Raw genomic sequence first — 18,638 nt, 5'->3', positions numbered from 1 at the left:
GGGCGGGGGAAAGTAGATAAGGTGGCCTGGCACAGCTCCGTGGGGCACCACTGGCGTTTAGGGTAGAGCAGTGCCTTTTGTGTATACCACACATTCAGGACACTTAGCACCTTGGCCCCTGGTTTCCAGATATCAGTGGCATCCTCTAGTCACTGACAACACCAGAGAATGTCCTGCCTGTTTGAAAGAGCCCCCGAGGTCCCCTCCCACTTCATCTGGGAAACGTGGCTCCAACACTTTGAGAAGGGGCAGCAGCTGAGAGATGCAGCAGGCAAGGGTGGCTGGAGCGCCATCATGAAGGGCCTTGGATGCAGAGGAGAAAGGCGGAGAACTTTGTTTTTGAAGGAACATGGTGACAAAATGTGGAGGCTGGAGAGAGGAGGGGACACTGGGAGGGAAAATCATGTTTTTTGTCTGAAAAGGAAATTGACCTGGGTTTATGCATCAGCCCTGCAGATAATCTTTGCAGCTTTTGTAGCTCACTCTTAGCACGAGCTCTCTCTCTCTACAGAGTCAAGCCCGCAAAGCACTTTTTTCTCCTTACTAAGTCAAATCTGCTAGCCCCAACTCTGGCTTGACTGATAAAATGTCTGTATCTCTAGGGCTGACCTGAAAACAGGGGTCAGAGACGAGATCCCAAGCATCACCAGGCTCTTTGAACAACATACAGCTCAGGAGGTGGTTATTTATTCAGTGTTCATTTCCTGAGCACCTACTCTGTGCCGGGCCTGTGCTGCAGCTGATCTTTTTAAAGAGTTTAATAAAACCTGCTTGTGTTTGTCGAGACTCATAGCTGGTAGGTGACAGAAACTCAACTTACACTGATGTAACCTGTAAAAGGGAATATATTGGCTCATATACCTGAAAAGTTTAGGCCCAGCTGGACCCAGACCTCATATGACATCTGCAGGAGTCTGTCCCTTCCATGTCTGTGATGCCATCACTCCTGGGAATCATCTTCCCACTGAGCCCCTAGCTGCTCCTCTACCTGGTTTCAAGAGAGAACTTCTCTCTATGTTTTCTCCAGCCAAGTCCCAAGGATCGACCCTGATGGTTCTGACTAGGCCATGGACCCCTCCCTGGACCCCGCCCCATGCCCAGGGGATCATGATGCCAGGGTCATATTTCTATCTCTCGAACCAAGTACAATTGCCTACCCCTGAACCACATGGGCTGATCTCACAGGTGAAAGTGAAAGTGTCAGTTGCTCAGTGGTGTCTGACTCTTTGCCACACCATGGACTGTAGCCCACCAGACTCCTCTGTCCATGGGATTCTCCAGGCAAGAACACTGGAGTGGGTTGCCATGCCTTCCTCCAGGGGATCTTCCCAATGCAGGGACTGAACCCAGGTCTCCTGCATTGCAGGCGGATTCTTTACCATCTGAGCCACAAAGACCTCGCAGGTAGGCTCACAAATGTTGTTTGCATGGGTCTGTGAGGATGAAAGATGCCCTGAAAAGCCCCTCTTGTTACAGAACTGGAGAACCCAGCTGAGAGGGTGCACCAGATCCAGCAGATCCTCGTCACCCTTCCCCGCGTGGTCATCGTGGTCATGAGATACCTCTTCGCTTTCCTCAACCAGTGAGTTGCCTGGCCAACAGGGGTCCCTCTCTGACTCAGCCCTGGCCTCCTTGAGGAGGCGGGTATCCTGGGGTTTTGCAGAACATAGCACCCTCCTGAACTTAAGTAGAGCCCCCCAAAGAAAGCAAGTACAGGGGAAGATTCACCTTTCCCTGGCTCATGGGTACTCCTCTCTCATAGCCTCTCACAGTATAGCGACGAGAACATGATGGATCCCTACAACCTGGCCATCTGCTTTGGGCCCACCCTCATGCACATCCCTGATGGGCAAGACCCTGTGTCCTGCCAGGCACACGTCAACGAAGTCATCAAAACCATCATCATCCATCATGAAGCCATCTTCCCCAGCCCCCGGGAGCTAGAGGGACCTGTGTATGAGAAATGCATGGCTGGAGGGGAAGAATATTGGTAAGATTACATTCTTCTTAATATTACTATCATCATTGTTCTTGTTATTATTGCTGTTATGCCAGAACAGTGAGAAACCCTTTGATTATCTTACTGCTTTTTAGTCTATACTCCTATATATATTTTCTCATCTGAGATTCATAGTAGCCTTATATGAGGGATAGATAACATCAGTCAAGACTTTCTTGGTTTATAAGGGACAGAAATATAACTCAAACTGGCTTAAGCTAAATGGGAGTTTATTTTTAACTAAAAAGTCTGGGATTCTGGATACGGGTGTAGCTGGACATGGGGGGTTCAGCTGTTATCGTCAGGACTCAGGCCTGTAATTCTCAGTCCCAGCTCTGTTCTCTTCTACACTGGCTTTATTTTCAGGCAGCCTCTCCCTTGATAGTTTCAAGAAGGCACTTGGTAACTCCAGTTTTTAGAGCCTGTTCTCTCAGCATCCCCAGTGGGGAAAAAAGCTTTTCCTTCCCAAATGCCTCAACACAAACTCAAGTATTCTGTCTCTTCCTGAAGCTTGGGTCTGGTGAACTGATCACATCAGTTAGGAGAGGCAGTGCTGCCATTGGCTAGGTGAGCTGCAAGCCCACCTCAGACAGCAGGGCAGGGGACAAGCCCCATCTCAGCCTCTTGCACTGAGAATGCCACTTCCCATACTTGTCCTCTCCCACCTAGAGTTCTCTTTTTCTGGCAGAGAGAGTTCACATTCTTGGAGAGCTCCACACCAGGTCAATGGGTGCTAGTTGGGCACCTCTGTGTGCCTTGGTGCTACGCTGGGTCTTGGGAAAAATAGTTTCTTTTTTCAGTATTTTTTAAGGATGGTTTTAGTATTTTAAAGTCTTTATTGAATTCATTAGTTTATTATTTTTTTATTTTACTTTACTATACTGTATGGGTTTTTTAATTTTTTGGCCGTAAGGCATGTGGGAATCTTAGCTCCCCCAACCAGGGATCAAACCCTCACCCTCTGCACTGGAAGGCAAAGTCTTAACTACTGGACCACCAGGAAAGTCCCTTGGGAGGAGCATTTTTAGAATCTTATCAAACTCAGGCCTGACTACCTTCCTGAAGCTAAAACCTTAAAATGTGGTGGAAATAGGACATTTTTTATAGATGAGATGGAGGCAGAAAATTCAGAACACCAACCAACAAAGGCCAAAGGGCTCCTAGTCTTTCTTTCTTCCCAATCCAGGACAACACTCAGCTGTCTATCTAGGTATTACCCACCCTGCTTTCAGCCAGGTGCTACAAGGGAGTTTGTGTTTTGATGATCAGAGCATTCCTGGACTCTTGCCTCGCTTAATTCTGTGGGCACATTTCGGCAATTGCTTCAAAGAAAGGAAACGTTCCAGCCCCATCGTTTCTCTGCAACACCTCCCTGCATAGAAACCCAGGCCTGCTGCTCTCTAATCTCATTTGAGGCCCCAGGAGCAGGTCTGTCCCTGTTCTGTAACAGAGATCCAATAGCCAGCAAGCATACTTTTAGGACAAAGAAAAGCTTTTTAGTCCTATAGTTTTTGTAGCCATTACCAGCTTTCTTTTCTTGCTGCTTTTCTTGCTAATTATATATATATAATAATATATATATAATTAGTGTTCTGGGAAGATACCTACAGATCATAGCATACTTACCAAAGCACTACATACAATAACCATGCTTTTCTTAATCCCATTTGTGCCCCCATTGACTATTAATTGCATGGTAATTTTGGACAAGTTTTCAAAGCCAAAAAGGAGGATTTGGCTGAGGGTCTCATCAAAGGGGACAACATTTGTTCATTCCCTGTATGGTTACTGAGAATCCATCCTGTGCCAGGCCCTAGGCTGGGCAACAGGGAGGTAACCCAGCCAGAATTAACCCCTGACACAGCCGGGGGAGGGGGGACAGGCAGTTCTAGGAGTAGGGGTCCCGGAGCCAACGTAGGGAGGTTAGAATGGCTGACTAAAGGAAACAGTGACTTGATTGAGACCTGTAGGATGAACTGGGCTCAGCCAGGCAAGAGTGGGCAAAGAATGTGCTAGGCCTGGAGCATGCAGTGAAATAAAAAGCATTTCTGTTTGACTGCAGTGTTGCAGGTGACAAGGGGACCGTGAGGGAGGAGGCCCTGTGGGCCAGCAGGAACCAGGTTATGAAAGGTCTTAAACCATTGTGCAGTCTGGACCTTATCCAAGAGAATTTTTCACAATAAAGCCCATATTCCTTGAAATGGTATTGTAAATAGCACGTCCTCCAAGAAGCTTTCCTTGGCACCCTGTGTAGGTCCCTGTACAGCTCTTGTCTCAGCTCATTTGTGCCTATATAATACATTTCAACTTGTGGCACTCTTATTTCTCAGCCCATGAGAGCAGTGTCTGTATCTGTACTATGCATCAATGCATGCCTCCTACCTGGCACCATGCCTGCCATATATTAATATATCAGAACTCAATGAATGACTTGATTTAAAAAAAACTGATCGGCTGACTCTGTGAATGATCCCTGGCCTCAAGAAGCTTATAATCCAGTGAAGGGGCAGCAGCTGATGAAATTATCCCAATGCATTAATACTGAATTTTCCAGGCCTGGAGTCACTCTATCCCTATGCTCATGATGGTTGCCAGCCTGCTGGCTGCCTGGGTTGCTGTGGGTTTTGCAGGCCACTCTGAGAGGCAGCCCTGAGGAGCCTGTTCCTTGGGAGCTTCAGCCACCTCGCTGAGCATGTCGCCTCTGCTCTAAGACAGAAAGCCAGGCCACTTGGATAACTCTCAGTACACTTCCAAAGTTCTTTTCTTTTCTGCCCTGGGGTCTTTTCAAGGATAAACACCAGGGCTTTACCTTCTAGATCTTACAGAACACTTAGGCATCAGCAACCATTACCAAGAAGACAGCCCAGCAAACTGTAGAGCTGGGGCAAATGGAGGAGGTTATTGAGGGAAGCTTCCTGATGGGTGAGGGGGCCAGAGTGGTTTTCTGTTAGAAAGGTCTGTGGGTGGTCAGATGGAAAAGATGGGATGAAGTGGGCTCGATGTGATCTGGGTCAAGGCTCAGAGGTGGGTTGGGCCGGTGCCTGTGAGAGGCTGAGGGCAGTGTGAGGGTACAAAGTCCCCCAAGAGACCCCTCCCCGTGTTTCCCTGCAGTGACAGCCCACACAGCGAGCCAGGGACCATTGATGAAGTGGACCATGATAACGGCACCGAGCCTCACACCAGTGACGAAGGTGAGTGAGGGGGAGTCAGGGCGAGGAGCTCACCTGGGGGCTTTCTCATGCTGTGTCCCCACCTGCCTGCTCACGCCTGTCCGCCTGCTGTGCTGATCTGTGCAAACCCCACCCCCACCTTGCCAGCTTTGCCAGTCAGCACATCATCCTCGACAGCAGAGAGACCGACCCAGAAAGACTTCCAGTTCACCACATTCCAGCATGGCTTGCCTTCTCCCCTTCTGTGTCCTGCCTGGCCTGAGTGCAAATTCTAAGTGACCAGGGTGTCCTGAGTGGAAAGCAGGCTCTGTCCTCTGCCCCTCCCCGTGCTGGGCTCTGTTCTGCACCCAGCATGTGCTGGGATGTGGGGCACCCAGTGAATCAGACACGGTCATCAAGGTGCTCCTGGTCTTGTCACCTGGCAGCTGGAGAGCAGCTCCGCACCATGCAGGGTGATAATTCCAGACTGCAGCAGTGACCGGTGCAGTGGGTTCCCCAAAGACGAGGCCAGACAGTGGTGACCCAGGCGAGTGTGTGCAGGTAGAGAGAGAAAGGCCGACCTGGGCTCTGAGCGACTCCTCAGACCTTCCACTGCTTCTAGATAAGGAAGTGGCATCAGACTTACCTCTGGGGAGCGTGAAGTGTGTAGCCGAGCAGTCTGGATGATTTGGGCCTGAGGCCAGCGTTTCCATTAGGCAGATCAGGCCCACTGCCCAGGACCCACAGTGCTGCTTTCAGGGCCCATGAGAATGTTCTAATTCATTTCAAACTAAATTTTAAAAACAACATGAGCCTGGATTATTTTCATCTTTATATCAGTGCAGTCATAAGATATAATTTTGATATTTTCTTAGTTTGAGGAAGGGGCCCAGGCAAGGAAGGGTACCTCGGGCCTGAGACTCCCAGTGCTGCCCTGTGTAGACTGAACACAGTCCTCCTTTCTCCCTGTGATAGTTTCACTGTTTAAAAATCATTACTTAGTAGTTTTCTTACTGGCCTTTGTGTTTCTCTTGGGGGCAGTACCAGGCCCTGTTAGCCACCATTTTGGTCAGGAGAGCTGGGATGTACTCCGGTAAGTTTCCTGGGAGTCGGTGTAAGAGGCAAGACTCTTATATAGGTGGGTTTTCATATTCTAGTAGGACTATTTCAGTTGCCAGTCACAGAGCCTTCAACTCAAACTGACGTAAGCATAAAAGGGATTTAGATCATATACTTGAAAATACCAGGGTAGGCATGGCTTCAGGCATGGCTGGATCCAGGAGCTTAGTTGGCCTTGTCAGAGATGTGTCTCCACCTTGCTCTTCTGCTTCCCTGAGTCGACTTCATCCTCCAAGGGGATCTTCCTTTTGTGGTGGTCTCTGACAGTTCCAGGCTTTCATTGTCCTTTTACCCAAAAAGCTTCTTTTTCAAAATGATTCCAGTAGAGTTCCTTGGTTGGAGTCTCACTGCACTGCCTTGAGTCATGCAGCTGGGCAAGAATCAGTCACTGTGGCCTGAGAGGGAGCTGATGGGTCGGGCCTGGGTTGTAGGGCAGGAAAGTAAATCGGGGCATAATGTTCAGCTCTGCTAGAATTCTTAGCGATTAAAGCCACCCTGAGCTGAGAAAAACGTCCTGCAGAGCCTGCTTCAGGACATATGAAGGCTGCCACCTTCTGTTTGTTTGCAGTGGGGTGCTCTTCTCTTTCCTTCTTGTCCTCTCTTTCCTACCACCTCTCGTCCTCCTTCTCGCTCTGTCACTTTTAATAGCCCCCTTCTCGTTCTCTCCATCTGTTGCTTTTTGACTCCTGGTTATGTGCATGTCTGCATACACACATGTGCAACTCTTGTTCTAGATCTTACTCTCAGGCTTTCTTCTTCCACTTCTACTGGGGGAAAGCACCTCTTGTTCAACAAGATAGATTGATTTCTCAGCACTGAGACCTGTCGGGGCTGCTGCTGGTGGAGGCAGATGTGTCCATGGGGAGGCAGATGTGTCTGTGGGGAGGCAGGTCAGGCGCCCCCTTGCAGTGTTCCTGGGGCCTCAGATCACTGTCAGTCAGCCTGCACCCGCTGTGTGGCCACCCCGTCTCCTCACTGTGAGGTGGCAGGTGCTGTGGGCACCAGGACCAAGGAGAGGGATGGACAGAGAGCACAGGGGCTTGCTGCCTCAGGACCCCCCCGGCAGGCTTCACCCCACCAGAGAGGAGCCTTCAGAGGAATTTGAACAAGAGAGTCTCATGATGTGATTTATGATTTCCAAAGATCCCTCCAGCTGCCGTGGGGAGAAATGACTCTACCAAGCAAGAATGAAGGCAAGGTGGCCAGGTAGAAGGAGAGCGATGTCTGGACGGGCGAGGAGGGGGTGGCGTTGGAGGTGGTGAGGCTGGTCACATTCAGGGGACAATTTGACGGAAATGCTGATGAGTTAGCTTCTGTGGCCTGAGGGAGTGGGCAGATGGTTGTTCTGTTTCCTAAGATGGGGAAGATGAGGGGATGAAGCAAGTTTGGGGAGGGGTGTGAGGGAGATTTGGTAAGCTGTTCTATTTTAGGTGTGATGAACCCAAATGACAGACTTCCTAATAAATGGTAGCTATTATCCCTGTTTCTACCCCACACGGTTACACAGCGACATCTGCAAACACACGAGCTTTCTCTCAGCTTGCAGCTCAGCTCTGCTCCTCATCTCTTCTTTTCTCCCCTTTACATTTTCCACTTCTCCTCACTCCCCCGCCCCCTGCTCCAGTCTACCACCAGTGACTGCTGGAGCCAATGGAGTTGAGCAAGTCTCCACCCTGGGCAGTTCCTTCAGCAGTGCAAAGGGTGGGCTCAGAAGAAGCCCGTGGGGCCACACCCAGGAGCACCCAGCCCTTGAGGTTCAGCTCTTGGCCTTGCAAACCCTCTGGCCTTTCTCTCTTTAAAGCCAAGCAGACACATAGGTTAGCAGGTGCTGCTAACATAGGGATGGTGTGAGAGTCAAAGATGCAGCAGAGAGTACAGAGATCTCTCCATTTTACTGAGAAGGTGACTCTGAGTCAAAATCTGAGTTTATTTGACCCATTTAGCTGGTCTGTCATTTTGCGTCAACTTTGTCAGAATAGCTTGCAAAAACACTTGTCAGGGAACCAGCTGGGGAAAGCTGGCTTAACTGTCTGATGCCTGCTGTCTACAGCAGGCTGCCCCAGGCACTGAGGACCGGGTCCACCCAAAGGCCACTGCATCTCATGGGGGCACCGGCCCAGTCTTTCTGAGCCAGCTACTCACAGAGAAGAGACCTAATGCGCGTGGGTGGGGTGGGGAATAACAGGGAGGGATGGCTTCCATGCTGTCCATGGCCCTTAGCAGTCATTCACTCTGGTATTAAAGCAATTAGTATTAATAACAACAACTGCATCTCATATGAAGCTAATTGTGTTCCAGGCAGTGTTACAAGCTGTTCATGTGTAATAACTTGTTTAGTCCTATGACAACCCCATAAAGTGGGTGCTATTCTTATCACTCCCATTTTACAGGTGAGAAAACTGAGACTGAGAAAACTGAGACTTAGAAAACAGAACTAAATTGTTCGAGGTCACCCAGATAAAAACAAAAAAGTGGTAAAGCCAGGTATTGTCGGCTTAGCTCCATGACAGACAGGTAGATGGCTGCATGGACGGGATCAAGATAATCCATGAGGACAAGAGAAGAGACAGTCCTGATGGATGCTCAACACCGGGAAGATATCGGCAGGCTAGAGAGAGCAGGGGCCACTACTCTTTTGTTTATTAGCATTTAATAGATTTGTCTATTTATATAGGTACATGCATGTATCTTCTTTTTATAGTATTAAACATCTTTGTGCTTGCCTTAAAATACAAGCACATTAACACTTATACATGACCCATTTTCTACATAGCGTTTCTACCCATTTGCATCTCTTAGGGTACAGGCTTTAACACAAGTTAAATAGATTGTAGGCATAAATAACCGTCCTGCTCCCCTGAAAGTCTCCTTCCCAAAGATCACTAGCTGCATGGTCTTGAGCAAATGTTTAAATTCTCTGCAGCACAGTTTTCTTTGTCTAGTCCCACCCCATAAGCTAAAGCCATTGTTGTTTTTTTGTTGTTCAGTTGCTCAGTCGTGTCCGACTCTTTGCGACCCTATGGACTGCAGCACGTCAGGCATCCCTGTCCTTCACCATCTCCCAGAGCTTGCTCAAACTCAGGTCCATTAGTAATTATAATCATAATCACAAGAGCTGCTATAAGTTGAATACTTAATGTATGTCTGTGCTATGCTGAGAACTTTCACATGTTCTCTTTTTCTTAATATATTAAAGTCTTTCTTCTTATCTAGATATACTGATATATAACAGTGTATTAATATAAGGTATATGGGATAATGAGTTGCTACATATATATATATATATAAAATGATCACCACAATAAGTCAGGTTAACATCCATCACCACACATAGTTACATTTTGTTTTCTTGTGATGAGAACTTTTAAGATCTACTCTCTTAGTAGGTTTCAAATATACAACATAGTATTTATGACTATAGGCACCATGCTGAGTATTACATCCTATGCCTTATTTAGGCCCTGGAGGCACGTGCCTTTTGATTCCCTTCACCCATTCCATCCACCTCTCACCTCTGGCAACCACCAGTCTGTTCTCTGTATCAGTGAGTTCTGTTTGTTTCTGATTTTAGATTCCACAAGTACGTGAAATCGTGCGGCGTTTGTCGTCTTCTGTCTGACTTATTTCACTCAGCATAATGCCCTCAAGGGCCATTTATGTTGCTGCAAATGGCAGGATTTCCATCTTTTTATGGCTGAACAATTTTCCATTGTCTACATACACCGATCTTCTTTGTCTGTTCATCTGTCTACGGACCTTTAGGTTACTTCCGTGTCTTGGCTATTGTAAATAGTGCTGCAGTGAACATGGGGGTCTGCACCGTATCTTCCCAAGTTAACTGTGCTCATTTCCTGTGGGTAAATACCCAGAAGTGCAATTGCTGGATCACATGGTAGTTCTGATTTTCATTTTCTGAGGAGCCTCGGTAGTGTTTTCTGTCGTAGCTGCACTTGTGCACATTTCTACCAGCAGTGCACAAGTTCCCTTTTCTCTGCATTCTCACCAACTCTTGTTTGTTGTCTTTCTCATAACAGCCATTCTAACAGGTGTGAGCTGGTATCTCACTGTGGTTTTGATTTGCATTTTCCTGATGATTAATGGTGTTGAACATCTTTTCATATACCTGTTGCCTATCTATCTGTATGTCTTCTTTCATGCTTTATCGTTTAATCCTCTAAAGGCAACTGAGGTGTACAGAAATTATGTAACCTGCCTGAGGTCACACAAACAAGAGGTGACAGCTGGGCAGTAGGAGTATTTCAAGGACAAGAACTGTGTTCTCATTGGTTAACCCCTGCAGGGCCTGTTACTGACCAGAGAAGATTACAGCCCTGATGGGGAGATGTGTGTATGCAAAGAGATATGCTTGACGTGTAGCCCCAGTAAGAATTCTCCCTCCCCCCAAATTAAGTTTGTGGATGTGCACGTTAGCTCAGGCTGCCATCATGGACTACCTCAGATTGAATGGCTTAAACAGCAAAAATGTGTTTCCTCACAGTTTGAGGGGCCAGAAGTCCACGGTCAGGGTGCCGTTCGGGTTGGATTCTGCTGAAGCCTCTCTTCTTTGCTTGTAGACAGCTGCCTTCTCACTGAGTCCTCCCATGGCCTTTCCACTGTGCCCATGCAGAGACAGAAAGAGAGCTCTCCGCTGTCTCTTCCTCTTCTCAGAGGGACACCATTTCTATCATATATCACTTAAGCTTAATTACTTCCTAAACACCTCATTTCCAAATACCATTACACTGGGAGTTAGGAGTGCAACATATGGATTTGGGGGAAGACGGAGTTCAGTCTATAACAATGAGCTCTGGAGAGAAGCTTCTGGGAACCTTTAAAAATTGTGTACAACATTTTACATGGAAGAGAATCCACACACAACATCTGTTTGACCTCCTACAAGGTAAGAAGCACCAACAGTGTGATACGTGAACAAAGAGGGAAGGGGTTCATGGGAAAATGGAAACAGAGCTGGTATTTAAGGGACAGAAGAAAGAGAAATTTCTTCTATTATTTTTAAAATGTGAAAAAGGGGCAGTGGAAAGTAAGGATGTAGTATTTCAACCCCACTTTCCATCTTGGGAAGTGAGCCTGCCTGAGGTCACAGCACAGGGGCCGGATCTGAGCCTTGAGCCCAGTACCCTGAGCCCCAGCTCATGCTACCCTCACCGGGCATGCTGTCTGTGCTGCCCCACGGAGCCAGGGCCCTCTGGCTGAGGCTCCTGGGCTGCCTTCTGCTGTCCTCATGGATGTGCTTGCCCTTGCTTTCCTTCCAGAAGTGGAGCAGATCGAGGCCATCGCCAAGTTTGACTACGTGGGGCGGTCCCCGCGGGAGCTGTCCTTCAAGAAGGGAGCCTCACTGCTGCTGTACCACCGAGCCTCCGAGGACTGGTGGGAGGGTCGTCACAACGGCGTGGACGGGCTCATCCCACATCAGTACATAGTTGTACAGGACATGTGAGTGGGCATTGGGACCTTCTGTGAAGAGTGTCAAGATGGATTAGTGATGTCTGGAAGGGGCACAGGAACAGCAGCACTGGATTATATGCCAGCGATTTGCTCTCCCTGCTGTGACACACTTGGTCTTCTGTGAGAATGGATTATGTCTCAGCTCCCTTTGAATGGTGATCGATTTAACATATAAGCAAATTGTTCATACTCCACAGTCCACAGGGACAGTGTTTGGTGTTCTTGGCTTGCTATCCTGGCCCACCTGATAGCCTCCAGGGCATTTCTCACCCACTCTGGTTCTCAGTGTCCACTGGATCTTGGCCTCCACTGTAACCCAATGGCCATCCCACTGCCCTCTTAACTGCCCACTGTTCTCTACCTTGAGCTAGCTCTCCCAGGAGAGGGGCAGAAACAATCATCCTCTCATTTCCAGCTAAGAGGGTACTATTTAAAAAAAAAAAAAACTTTAGGTCTTAAAAAAAAAAAAAGCTCTACATCCCAAATACCTAGCCCCAGCATCAGGCCCAGAAAGTCAACACCTTCCATTCTTGGAAAAGCTTTGACAGTTCCTGTGTACACTCCCTCTGAGTTCCAGTCCGGCTCAGGTTGAACTGATTTACCAGGCTGCTGGCTGGGCCTCAAGGGGAGGGGGCCAAAGGCATACATCTTGATGGCAAAGCAGACCATCTGGAGCCCGAGAAAAGTCCAGGTCAGGCAAACAACAGAAGAATCCTAGGCAGCCCTCTGACATCCCCAGGCCTCTGAGGACAAGGACAGGAAGGATAGAGGAAGGGAGAGGGTGTAGGGGGCAGTGGAAAGAGCACCCCAACAAGCTCCAGCCCCTTCACATTTGTCCAAAGCCAGGGTTAGGGGAGGGATGGCAATGCCTTCCTCTTCCCTGGCTGAACCCGAAGCTGCTGCTCCCCGAGCCACATGAGACTCAGTGCACAGGGCTTTGCTTGCAGGCCCACTCCCCCATTTTTCCTTCACACCCTTCGGCATTCAGCTTGTCCTAGCCCAGAGCAGCTTGGAGAGACCAGCTTAGTCGACGGGAGAGTGGTGCCCCAGAGCGCCTCCTGCCGGGAAAGCGGCAGCGGCGCAACCACGAGCTGTGGGTGTGGATCCAGCCCCTCAGGTCTCAATACATCCGGGTTGTCGGGAGCGAAGCCCTCCCAGCTCACATCTGTCCTTCTCCCCAGGGACGACGCCTTCTCTGACAGCCTGAGCCAAAAGGCCGACAGCGAGGCCAGCAGTGGGCCGCTGCTGGACGACAAGGCCTCCTCCAAAAACGATCTGCAGTCCCCCACGGAGCACATCTCGGATTACGGCTTTGGGGGGGTGATGGGCCGGTAGGAAACTCGGGTTCATTCTTTCCTGCTCGTGCAGTGCCCATTCGGGTCTGATTCGGGAGAAGGAAGGGCAAGGGAGGGACAGAGGGAGGCTGTCATGGCCCCTTGTTTCCCATAGGATGTGACGCTGGGCACGCCTGCTGGGCTGGCTGGAACTGGCCTCGAATGACAGGTAGAAAAGCGATCCAGCTTGGGACAAAGGTGGAGAAAGAGGAAAGACACAGGCAACCAATCCTTTTACTTAAAATACTAATAACAGGGGGGAGGGAGGGTTACAAATTGGCAAGTACTTTTCCTCTCTCTCCAGTTCTTAAACCTCCTCCCCACTTTCTGTTGAAAACCTAAGTTGTTATATTTTAAAATGTAAAGCTGTCTTACTCGCTGAAGCGAACCACGTAAGTAGAAGTCTCACACACATTGCGTGGGGGGGAAATTGACACTCGGCTCCACCCACATATTTGGTGGGAGTGCGTTTGCCAATTTCTTCAATCCCGTGTGGGCAGGACTATCACATGACCTTTCTGCCAGGTAAGGAGCTGGGCTCCTCACTCTGTCTACAGGTAGAGTCCAAAGCACTTGGTGGTTTAAAAAAAAAAAAAAATAAGGAAAAGAGAAAAGAAAAGCTGGCAGTTTCTCACAGCTTTCTTAATCAGATTATCAAAATGTCATAGTCTCTGTTTTTGGTGGAGAGGTCATGGTATCAACCCACACGCTGGGTACTTGCAGACAGAGCCAGAGAAATCAGCTGCAATAGGAACCTAGGTTTATGAATTTATTTCAGCAGAAGTCCCAGTACCTCTCTTCAGTGAACTCTGTTCAGTTCAGGGTGTCGATAATCAGCAGATAGAATCAGGGGAAGTGTATGGTTGGGGTAGGTGGGTGACAGAGTTGAGGTCCCTTGACATCAAGGGGGGCCGTACCTTCTCCTGCCTCAATTTCCCTCTCCCTCTGTCCTCCCTTGTCTGCCTTCCTCTTCTTTCTTTCCTAGTGCTCTTCCACTCCAACACCAATGCTGTGGTCCTGTTGGGGTGAGCACAGGCAATGCTTAGCTTGGCTGGTGGCACAGGGTGTAAAGCACTGCTGATTGCATTGAGCTTGGTCCCCGTCACAACCCATCCCCGCACTCTGTCCCTCCTCCCCACCCCTCACCCCTCCCAGCCTTCCTCTCCTCACCATGTCTTCAGGTCTTTGCTGACCTCCCTAGGCTGCAGCAGAATCCCTGGTGGGTAGAACCACTTCAAAGTGGTCTCCCACCCACTGAACCTCCCTTGAAGCTGGGTGAGGAATATTAGACCCATTTAACAGATGAATAAAGTGGGTCTGAAAGAAGTCCCTGGAAAGTCAGTGACAGAGACAGGACAAGAATCTGCCTTCCAGATAGATACTTTAGGGCCCTTTTCTCTGCCACAGCCTCCCTGAAGGGTGAAAGGTATCCAAATGTGCAAAAGGCATTCCAGTGATACAGGTTTTTCTCTTAATGATTGGAAATGTTCAAGGTCTGGAAAAGCCTCATGGAAAACAGCCCTTTTGGGGGGATTGGGGGACAGTGACAACACTGGGCTGTGTTGAGTTCCCAGGGGCCCTACTGTGCTTGTAGGGAGCTGGTGACTTGTGGTACAGTCAAGCCTCAATGCCTCAAACCAATCAGAAGCCCTCTGGAATCATGGAGACATCTAAACCGCTTAAAAACATATCATGAACCCAACTAACCATGAGCAAAGTGTTCCCAGGTTGCAATCCTCCTGGCCCTGACTTAACATATAGATGAGATTCGCTGTGTAATTAGCACCACCGGCTGCAGCTTAGAAGCAGAAGGCCCGATTCCTTCGTGTGTGCAGGTTAAACCTGCGGGCCTGAGTTCTGTTTTCAGACAGTTCTTCACTGCAGAATCGCCAAGTCTGGCTGAATGAGGCTTTACTATACCCACTCCCTAGACTAGTGTGTAGCATGTCTGGACTCTGGGGGATTTGCTGACCCATGTGACACCGGCCAGGGTTGACCTCTGCCCCATGCCCCTGCCCCCTGGCTCCTTTGCAGAGTGCGGTTACGATCTGACGGAGCAGCCATCCCCAGGCGCCGAAGCGGGGGCGACGCACACAGCCCGCCCCGGGGCCTGGGCCCCAGCATAGACACACCGCCCCGGGCCGCCGCCTGTCCCAGCAGCCCCCACAAAATCCCCCTCACCCGGGGAAGGATCGAGAGCCCCGAGAAGCGGAGGATGGCAACGTTCGGGAGCGCCGGCAGCATCAACTACCCCGACAAGAAGGCGCTCTCCGAAGGGCACAGCATGCGGTCGACGTGCGGCTCCACCAGGCACAGCAGCCTGGGGGACCACAAGTCCCTGGAGGCCGAGGCCCTGGCAGAAGTAAGGGCCAGCAGGAAGCAGGCGCACCAGCTGACTCCCCCAGAGGAGTAGGGGTGGGCCCCTGCAGACTGGGAAGTCACTTTGCCCTTCACGCCAGGTCAGGCTGAGCTAGGACACAGGATAGTGAGCTGGGTTCCTGTCCCCCTGCTGGCCTCCCCCTGGGAGTGGACGCTAGATGGGTGTAGCTCCTGGCTAGGGCTCCTGTAGAGACTCAAGGCCCCAGTGTCTAGGCTGGAGGTGGGATTCCCGGATGGGGGTTGTGGCAGTGGCAGGTGTCTCCATAAGGTGGCAAGATTGTGCTAGTCCTGTTTCCATTTGTTCATCTTTTCATTCATTCCCTGATTCATTTGTTCATTTATTTATTGATGAATACTGATGGAGCATCTGTTGTGCTCAATCACTGGCTGGCACTGAGAAAGTAATAATGACCTAAAGTGGACCCAGGTCCTGCCCACATGGAGCTTAGGGTTTAGAGAAGAGAGGGATGGCAACCACCAACACACACAGCTGTGAAAATGGCAGCTGGATCAGGAGTCTTGAAGGAGTGGAACTCTGTGTTCTGAGAGCCTAAAATGTGCGGATTGCTCGTAGGCAGTGAGAGATGTCTCTGGGGGGGGACAGTACCAAGATCCAAAGGGTAGGCAGGACAAAATAGCTGAAGCTGGAAGCAGAAAATGTTCCATGCTCTTCCAAAGTGCCTAGAGTTTTGTTTTGTTAGATAACTTCTTAAAAATTTGGATGAGAAACCTGTGTGATTTTTATACTTGCCAAAGAAAGCACACAAATTCATTTAAGAAATTGTTACCAAACAGTTTGTTTGAATTGTTTAATAGTTTGCATAACTACTTTCATGTGCTTTTGACAGTTTTATCATAGTTCAAGTTTCCACTTTTCTCCCTGGAATTTGGCTGGCAGCCCATTATGTATCCCCTTCCCAATGTTTTCTCCCTGTTAAGAGGGACAATCAGAATCTTTGGGGCGGTGAGGATTCTATTGCGAAGAGCAGAGTTGGGGACCTTGAAACACCCATCCAAGGTGGGAAGGTCTCATTCAGAACAAAGTGAAAAGTGGTCATTCCCTGCCCCCTGCTCCCCTGCCCCACCACTGTCCACGCTTCCTGGCACCTCTCTGCAGTTCCACTTTGAGATCAGACTAACACCAGGCTTGTGCCTAAACACCTCAGCTGATCTTTTTCTGAGCTTGCTGTCTTTCTGGCCCACACTCTGCAAGGGTGGAGTGGTGGGGATGGTAGGGATGGTGGTAGGGGACGATAATTATATTTTACTTCTTCGTTTTGCCTTTTGGTGCTGCTGGAGTAGAGCAGACTAAGCAGTGATATCAGTGGGGGGACTTAATTTAAGCAGCCTGGGGCGTGGAAGGTGGCCATTTATCTCTGCAGGGGTGGGAGGTAGCAAAAGTGGGGACAGGACTGCCTTTCCTGTCGTGCAGGACCCCCCCCCCACCACCACCACCACTACTAATCCTTGTGGATAAAGGCACAAACAGTGTCTTCTAAAAGTAGACAGTGTTGTGGGCAAAGGATGAAGTATCTTGGCAAGGCGTATATGCTAATATTGTGTTTGGTGTTAAGTTGCTTCAGTCGTGTCCCGCTCTTCGCGACCCTATGGACTGTAGCCCGCCAGGCTCCCCTGTCCATGGGATTCTCCAGGCAAGAGTCCTGGAGGGGGTTGCCATTTGCTTCTCCAGGGGATCTTCCCGACCCAAGCATTGAACCTGTATCACTCTCCATCTCCTGCATTGGCAGGCGGGTTCTTTATCACTAGCGCCACCTGGGAAGCCCACAGGCTAATTTTGGCTGTTAGCCAGTGGTCTCTTCACAAAGCAAAATGATAGGCTGGGACGGATTGGAGCCTGGTATGGGGGCCCAGCAGGCAAGAGCCACCTGAGGACGGGGAGGAAAGAAGGTAAAGGGAGACCTGGATGGGGAAGAGGCTAGCCGGGAGACCTCCAGGCACCAGCCCTATCAGTCTAACCACACTTTCCATTTTTTTTCCAGAGTTGCCCCAGGGCAGAAAAGCTAGTTAGTGTGTCTCAATAGTGATGTGGTGCCTGAAGTGGGGCCAGCATCTTCCATTACCAGCTCTAAGCACTGTCCCTCATTGTCCCCTTGGTGGCCCAGCGCAGCCTGAGTGGAGGCATCCCTGGGAAACCCCACAGGAGCTGAGGACTCTGGCTGGGGGAGAGCAGAGGTCACACACATCACCACATCAGCTGTCTCCTCCGTCTTCACTGCCAGTGGGCGCTTTCAGCTCAGGGACCAGGTGTGGTGCAGAGTGACTGAGCCTTGCCCGAGGTTGCCCAGTGGCGGTGGTAAAGCAGTCTTTCTCCTCCCCACCTCAGGCTCTGTATCCTGGCCCGGAGCTCCCGGGTTAAATACTGCAGTCCAGCTCCAGCGCCCCCTCCTGGAATGCTGAGCCCCAGGCCAACCCTCTGAGCTGTCAAAATCTCTTGAGTGTCGTTCAAAGTGCTCTCATACTGATGAGCTCTTCAATGTCTCAGTATCCACAGGAACTGCATAGGCATATGAAGATTTTTGTTGCCTTTCAATTTTTTCATTTTTTTCTAAAAAAACCATTATGATAGAAAAAGTAACAGTCCTATCACCCTGGGGTGAGCATTGTGAATGTTCTAATATATAACCTCTGAACACTTTTCCTATGGACGAAGGAGAGATATTAACAGATTTGTTAATATTAATGCTTAGGCACATGAACTCTGGAGTCAGACTGCTATGCTGCTAAGTAGTTGTGTGAACTTGGACAAATTAACCAGTCTGAGTTTCCAGTTCCTTATGTGTGAAGTGAGCATAATGGTAGTTCCTACCAGATAAGTATGAGGATTAAATGAATTATCAGGGAGGGGGCTTACACTGGTGCTCTGTGTTACCTCCGTATTATTTGGGAAGTACTATGTACCAGGTGCCATGCCATGCTCTTCAAAGGGACCATATCATTTGGGGCTTCCCTAGTAGCTCAGATGGTAAAGAATCCGCCTGCAGTACTGGAGATCTGGGTTCAATCCCTGGGTCAGGAAAATGCCCTGGAGAAGGGAATGGTTACCCACTCCAGTATTCTTGCCTAGAGAATCCCATGGACAGAGGAGCCTAGCAGGCTACAGCCCATGGGGCTGCAAAGTGGAACACTTAACACTTTCAACTTTGAACACTATGTACCAGGTGCCATGCCATG

General features: G+C 49.5%; 1 protein-coding gene across 2 annotated transcripts in view; it reads left to right on the top strand.

Moving 5' to 3' along the window:
• SRGAP3 (SLIT-ROBO Rho GTPase activating protein 3) overlaps positions 1–18,638 on the top strand; it is a 242,874-nt gene that overhangs the window by 221,509 nt on the left and 2,727 nt on the right. For both annotated transcript variants that reach the window (XM_040245998.1, XM_040245997.1), the window contains exons 16-21: positions 1,477–1,582; positions 1,763–1,990; positions 5,111–5,190; positions 11,541–11,721; positions 12,915–13,064; positions 15,102–15,429. In XM_040245998.1, the coding sequence (XP_040101932.1) occupies positions 1,477–1,582; positions 1,763–1,990; positions 5,111–5,190; positions 11,541–11,721; positions 12,915–13,064; positions 15,102–15,429 (1,073 nt within the window). The remainder of the gene's footprint in view (positions 1–1,476; positions 1,583–1,762; positions 1,991–5,110; positions 5,191–11,540; positions 11,722–12,914; positions 13,065–15,101; positions 15,430–18,638) is intronic.

Source organism: Oryx dammah, unplaced genomic scaffold, assembly GCF_014754425.2.
Source record: "Oryx dammah isolate SB20612 unplaced genomic scaffold, SCBI_Odam_1.1 HiC_scaffold_9, whole genome shotgun sequence".
In the NCBI taxonomy this organism is placed as follows: Eukaryota; Metazoa; Chordata; class Mammalia; order Artiodactyla; family Bovidae; genus Oryx; species Oryx dammah.
Note: the sequence above shows the minus strand (reverse complement) of the source record. Positions and strands in the feature narration are given on the sequence as shown.